Below are 6701 nucleotides of genomic sequence, written 5' to 3'. Positions count from 1 at the left end.
TTATAATAAAAATAAAATAATTATTAGTGTATTTTTCTAATGATTAATTTTAAATTTTACATGGGTGGTAATAATTTTATTAATTTTTTAACGTTGATGCGGAGTGATAACATGGTGTTGATGTGGAGTGATAACATGGTGTTGATGTTGCGGGTGACGTGGTTAGTTTTTTAACGTTACACATGGAACAACAATATATTTAGAACATCACTTTAATTGAAAAAAAAAACGAATATAAAAGTACAATTTTTTTTATTTACCATTAAATCTAAATTTAAATTCGTTAAATATGTATATTTTAATCTTTTAAGTGTGAACGCTAAACTAATGAATATTTTAGCCCCTAACAGCTCCATTTACCATTGATCCTCAACTGGTGGAGGAATATGCCATGACCGTGAAGCCAGTGTGAAACGCCTCTCTTCCCGAACAACGTTGGACATGGTATTGATCATAGACAAGACTTATTAAGCTGCAGCTTCAGGAAAGCGAGCATCAAAAGGAGCAGTGTTGGCATGACTTGCAATACCAGCATCCGTTCTCGAACCATGCCCCAATTCAACAAAAAGCCATCATATAGCTCCAACGGAACAACACTAACGGGCAGAAATCTTGTTGTCACAAATCCAAAGCCAATTCAAGGAGTTGATGACACCAGAAATTTGATCGTCGACTCTGATCAACTCCCATACTGGAGCGGAATGTAGAATTCATCAATTCAAGATCCGGTTGAAGAAGATTGGCTTTCCTCACCGAGAGACCTCGAACATCGCCAAATTTTAAATCTATATAAATGAATCTAATTTAACTTACTACATTCTTCGATTACTTAAAATTACACTTAAAAATTTTATCTTTAATATTTACATGGATAAAAGATAACATTGAGCCTAACTTCAATTTCTAGATCAGCGACTGAATCCAAGCAGAAAACTTGCACAAAGCCGCATCTTCATTTGGAAGGAAATAAAGGAAACCAAGTGATAAAACTGATGGTGTTAAAAATAAGTTAATCTAGTTTTCTAAGTTAAATTCCCCAGCGCGAAAGCAATTTGGACATTGGCATTAATCGACATATCATCGCATGTACATTTCACTACACACTGGGAGAGAAAAGTTATGTCCAAGTTAAAATACACATAAGTCCGGTTATAAGGATCAAATCTCAAATGACAGAATAACAATCAGGAGGAGGATGTGACCACCATCGCTTCTGAAAGTAAGTATATGGCAAAACTACTAGTAAGGAAACAGCTAGCAAATTATCACATCATAAAAAGATTGGTTGTTTGCTTTCATACTAATCTTCTATGTTGGAAAAACAAATTGGCGACTAATACAATGCCAACTAAGGAAAAGATAAATCTATGATCACTCCATCCGGCTACAGATCTTGCAAAACACCAATTAACCCTGCTCAATGCTGCAAATACAATGAGCAAACATACCCACGCTTAATTTGCAAACCAGGTATTTTGCAAGAACAACATGCCTAAGCCATTCTAAGATTCACGCATCTAGCAGGTTGCAGCATCATCAAGACAAGTAACTTTTCTCTACAAGAACAGCAACAGAAAAGGCCAACCCCAATGCTTGCTACTGAATGGTCAACCACAACCATTGCAGCAAAATCAATTGAAATATGTCAGCACAAGATACCATAATTGAAGTAGGATGGTTATCAAAATCAATCTGCATAAGCCCAAGCTTCTATTGTCCAGGACTAAAGAATTAGCAAAGCATCTCAAATCATTAGATTGAAAAAGAGGAACTTGGAGCAACAACAACAACAAAAAAAGGAGCAGAAATGTGTGTAAATCATATGCAAGGCTCAAGACAAAGAAAATGAAAAATCACAACAAATAGCATGACCATGAAGCAAATACTTTCCAGATAACTAACTGAAAATTCAACAGAAAGTAATAGTTAGTGCTATGAGGTGACGGCTTCCACTGCTTAAGCAAACGGAACCTCTCTACTTTCTCTACTTCCCCATTGCCCTTAAAGAGAAGCTTGCCAAGACAGGAAATCTGTACTAGGTACCAATCAAAGCATCAGTCCAGATATAACAATTCAGGACTAACAATGGCATCATATTGTTATGAAAAATACATGCCCAGTACAATCTCCAGCATAACCTAAAACAGAGTAGAATAACAAAGTTTTCGAATCAGTATGCAGGGGGAAATTGCAGAAGGGAAAAGAGGGGGGGGAGGGGGGGCGCGGAAGAGGAGAAAGAACCACCTTAAATGTCCATGTCAAGGAGCCTCTTCATCTCTTTCTACCACCACGCTCTCTCAAAGAAAGAGACAGTGCCTCTCCAGCTCCAATGTTGTAGTAGGCAAGTGACATATTATCCTTTAGGAAACCAGCTTTTCCACTCAATTTCTGCTTGTTTGCAGGAAGTTGGATCTCTCCAGCAATTTTCTCTTTCAGGCTGCCAACTGTTTCAGACAAGGACTGCATTGTAATCTCCAGAACTTGCCCTTTGAGATTTCCTTCATCCACATTCGGAACAGAAATAGTGATGCGTACAGGTCCCTGTTGAGAGAAAGCATAAATTTCGTCCAGTAAGATAAAAAACGGGGTGCAATTTTACCAAAGAAATTAAATTGCAAATAAGAGGCATAATTTTTGGAACTTTCCATACCGGATGTTGTGCCAGGAATTGATCTTCTGGAATAAGCATAGAATCAAGCTTCTGTCTCTTAGGCTCTGGTTCGTCTGGAAGTGGTGGAGGAGCATCGTCAGGTGGAGGTGGTGGAGGCATTCCTTGAGGCAAGGGTGGTGGTGGTGGCATCATACCAATTGCTGTTGGAGGGACAGGAAGAGGAGCAAAAGGTCGAGGAATTGGCGTAAACTGGGATCCAGGTGGAGGAGGAACTGGCATACTTGGTGGATTTCCAGATATAGATGGAGGCATTGTAAGCTGTCGATTCATCATAATGGGCTGCTGTCCAGGTGCCACTGGCATTGGAGCCTGCATTGGACGAATTGATGGAACCATTGGCATACCTGGTGGCCTTGGTGGAGGCACAGGAAATGCACCACTAGTTGGGGCCGAGTATTGAATGGTATTTGGAGGCATCCGAGGAAGATTCAATGCTAGCCCTGGTGGTGGAGGTAGGGGACGAACTGAGGGGACACCAGGTCGAGGAGGAGGAGCTGCAGGACCAGGCAGGCCCCTGGCATCATCATTACCAGCTTCACTTTGATCCTCTCCAATAATATTTTGAGACATAGCTTGATTTGCAGTACGGCCAATGCTTCCACTATGACCATCCCATATGACCTGCTTTGGTTGCTCATCTTTCTTCTTCTCAATCTCTGCCTTAACTGCATTAGAAACTTCTTCTTCAGTCGTGCCAAAGATATCAGGTCGAGTCCGTGCAAGTCCGACAATGTTTCTAGAGATTTCATCATCCTGAGCAAGAGTTGTTTCCCGGATTTTTGCAAACATCCTTTCCTTTTGCTCCTTGTACTTGGGATCAATTAGAGAAATCCTCATATGCTCAGACATCTCATTAATGGGTATTAGCTCACCAGTGATAGGGGAAACCACAACTTTTGTTGGGTCCCTTTCAGCAGGGATCCTTTCCTCAGGCCTCTTCCAGTTCTTCACAATTCTCATAGGTTCTTCTGGTTCCTCATTTGCCTTGGCAAATTTCTTCTCACTGTCATTCTCTTCAAGACTGGCAGCCCTCATTCCCTCCTCAACAAGTTGCACCTCTTCTTCATCCATTTCCATTTCCACCTCCTTTCCAGGCTCAATGACTTCATCTTCAACCATAGAAGATACCTTGCTCCTCCTTATAACCTCCTCAAGGGTCATAGGAGGGGGCAAGTCCTCATCCTCATCATCTGCAAAGTCTATTGTCTCAACCACAACAAAATCATGCCAATCGATCATTGCCATTTGAATCCTCTCTTGCTCAATCTCATCCTCGGCTTTCTGCCTCGCCTGCTCCTGCGAGTGTTCCCACTCCAAGCGATGCAAACACCGTTCAAGCACAGTGGTCATATCAGCAACACTTTTTGTCAGCTTCTCAGTCAACCCCTTAGGAGGCATCAACACTTTTGAGTATGCATCAGCCAGTCCAGTAAAAAATGTGAACATGCTATGAGTTGGCTTCAAAAAATGGAACTGGGGATTGTTCATCTCCCTATTTGTCAGACCAGTCAAGAAAGCTTGGCCATTTCGAGCCACAAACTGGGCAGTGAGCTTAATAATATCAAGTTCCTCTCCTGTAATCCCCTCAGGAAGCCGAATGGTATATTGCTCAGCTTCAGGAGGATCAAGAACTTTCCGAGGAGGTGGTCTAAACTGGGCTGTGGGGTCAGGCTTTGGAGCAGCGTCAGTGCCATCAGAAGCAGGAGCAGATTGGGTAGACTCAGTGGCATCAGAATCTGCAGGTTGTGATGGAGGCTGCTGAGCAGAAGATTGATTCTGCGCACGAAATTCAGACAAATGATGTTGATAGTATGCATGGTATGGATCTGAGGGATTCAAAAAATTGAACTTGGCATTGTTAGCATTATTGGCAATGATCCTTTTTTCAAACTCAGGCCCATTTTTAGCAACAAATTGTGCAGTTTTGTCTACAATATTCCTAATATCTGGCGGAGGATGAATGATTCCAATAGTTCTAGTGTGTGTTGCAACTGGGGCTTTGTTCTGGTTCTCATTTGTTGTTTTATCTTCCTTAGAAGAATGCTGTTCTGACAATTGAGAAGGGGGAGGAGAGCTGTCTCCGCCAGGAGGAGGTGCAGGAAGAGGTAAGATTGCTGTGCCAGGCATTTTATTCTCCACCAGAATTTAAGCAAGGATAGGGAAAGGATCCCAGTGCCAAGAGAACCAGAAGTTCTTCAGATTCCTACCAGTGAACTGTTCTGACCTAAGATAAACCCTGCAAATAACAATTTACATAGAAAAAAATTTTAGTTCAAGGCAAAATAACCGATTCCAAAAGTAAAACTTACTTCATGCAGGCCTAAACGGAAACCCCAATATGCTGCACAACTTAGATTAACATGACATCAACCAACAAAGAGGAGATTGAATCCGAAACGAAAAACAAAATCTCAAAGCCTCTGCCTTCCGATAAATCTCAAAAATAAACAATTTATCCTCCTTATTTGTCATCCATAGATCGATTGTATTGATTCATTAGCTAGATCTATTATGTCATCAATCAAATCCATGAAGTCGTAAGCACGAAGAACTCCAATCAGTCAGATAACCAAAAAGAAGAAAAAAATCATCAAGTAATCGAATAACGAAATATCGGGAAAAATACATATTAGTTGAACAAAACAACGAATTAGAGAGAACGCACCAGAAGAGATACGAACTAGGGTTTCTGGATGAGCAACTGAGACCGGACATGTATTCGCTCCTCCCAATCGAAATTTTATACACTATCGAGAGAGGGAGATTAAATGGTATTTTGGTAATTTGGTTTTGTATAATATTGTATATGCTGATGGTACAAGTACCCGAACCCGAATCCGAATCCGTTTACAAATCCATACCGAACCCGTTTACAAATTATATTTCACTGTGCAAATCCATTTCAATAATCTCAGAAAAGGAACTCTCACTTCGTTCACAAATAGTCTTTACTTTCAACAAATTTAAAAATAACTTTCACAAATACAACCCAAGCACATTCACTTTCTACAAATTTTAGAAACCCACAGCAATAAATTTCACAAATCTCATAAAGCTCACATCTGAAACTACAATTCCAAAACTCATTCAAACCTGTCGTGACTGAGGACGTAGCAAACGAGAAGCAGCACCAGACGGCAGAAGGAATGGACCAGTGGACGCAGCGAGGTGGACCAGAGGGAGCGGAGGAGGAGAGAGAGGAAGCAGCCAGGACCACGTTGATAGCGCAAAGAACAGAGAAATGATTAGCGGGAGAAAGGTGCGGGCTGTAACAAAAGGGGGGAAGGAGAGTTGGGAGGGAAGGAGAGGAACGGAGACTGGCGTGATTGTTTAAGATAAAAGGATGTAAGGGTTTAGCTATTTAGTTTCATTTTTCACATTTTAATTAATATTTTTATATTTTATATCATTTAAAATATTTATATAATATTATTATTAATTTTATATTTAAGTTTATAATTTTTTTAAAGACAAAAACTATAATTTATAGTATAAAAAATATTTACCAGTCTTAATAAAACGTTCAATGTATTAAAATTTTAATATTATATTCGCTAATAGAATATAAATTAAGTTAAAACTGTAAATTAATTGAATAAATTAAATTAAAATATTTTTAAACAATAAGAAATATCTATTTTTTTTCATTAAAGTTAAATGTTATAGAATTTATATAAAAATTAAATTATATATTATTTTATTCATTAGTTTATATAACGGAGTCATGAAAATTTAAAAAAAAAAAGTCAATATTTATTTTTTTAATTAATATTTTTGGAAATGGATATTTTTAAAGTAAATAGCTTTCATTGTTTTTTCAAAAAACTTGTTTACAAAATCATTTTTAATTTCTAAAACTATCCAGTCTCACGTAAATATTATCATATTTATGTATAGAATTTAAATTTTAAAAATCATATAAACTCTAACATAAATCTAATTAAATAATAAAATCTATAATTATAAATAATATAAAAGATTAAGGATAACTTTGTCAATTCAATTATTCCCTTTTTTTTCATTTTTATTT

At 38.3% G+C, this 6701-nt stretch overlaps 1 protein-coding gene across 6 annotated transcripts; it reads right to left on the bottom strand.

The window, feature by feature from the left end:
* Positions 1-1109: 1109 nt before the first annotated feature.
* LOC110613920 (probable splicing factor 3A subunit 1) lies at positions 1110-5987 on the bottom strand. 6 transcript variants are annotated; one of them, XM_021755340.2, is made up of 4 exons: positions 5337-5494; positions 2651-4907; positions 2245-2541; positions 1110-1599 (listed from the first exon to the last, which is right to left on the bottom strand). In XM_021755340.2, the coding sequence occupies exons 2-3, from the start codon at positions 4796-4798 to the stop codon at positions 2272-2274; spliced, it is 2418 nt and encodes an 805-aa protein (XP_021611032.1). In that variant the 5' UTR covers positions 4799-4907; positions 5337-5494; the 3' UTR covers positions 1110-1599; positions 2245-2271. The 6 variants fall into 6 exon arrangements, with proteins under 6 accessions (XP_021611032.1, XP_043811777.1, XP_043811778.1 ...); XM_043955842.1 differs by having other exon boundaries at positions 1110-1423; XM_043955843.1 differs by lacking the exon at positions 1110-1599 and adding an exon at positions 1662-1723.
* Positions 5988-6701: the final 714 nt, after the last annotated feature.

The sequence above is a fragment of the Manihot esculenta genome, chromosome 4 (genome assembly GCF_001659605.2).
Source record: "Manihot esculenta cultivar AM560-2 chromosome 4, M.esculenta_v8, whole genome shotgun sequence".
Taxonomy (NCBI): domain Eukaryota; kingdom Viridiplantae; phylum Streptophyta; class Magnoliopsida; order Malpighiales; family Euphorbiaceae; genus Manihot; species Manihot esculenta.
This window is presented reverse-complemented; position numbering and strand designations above follow the sequence as displayed.

Excerpts from the sequence above, each read along its gene's own strand:
- LOC110613920 (XM_021755338.2), bottom strand. The coding sequence starts at position 4,798 with ATGCCTGGCACAGCAATCTTACCTCTTCCTGCACCTCCTCCTGGCGGA. Across the intron at positions 2,542-2,650 it reads AATTCCTGGCACAACATCCG|GGACCTGTACGCATCACTAT; the intron begins GTATGGAAAGTT and ends TTCTCTCAACAG.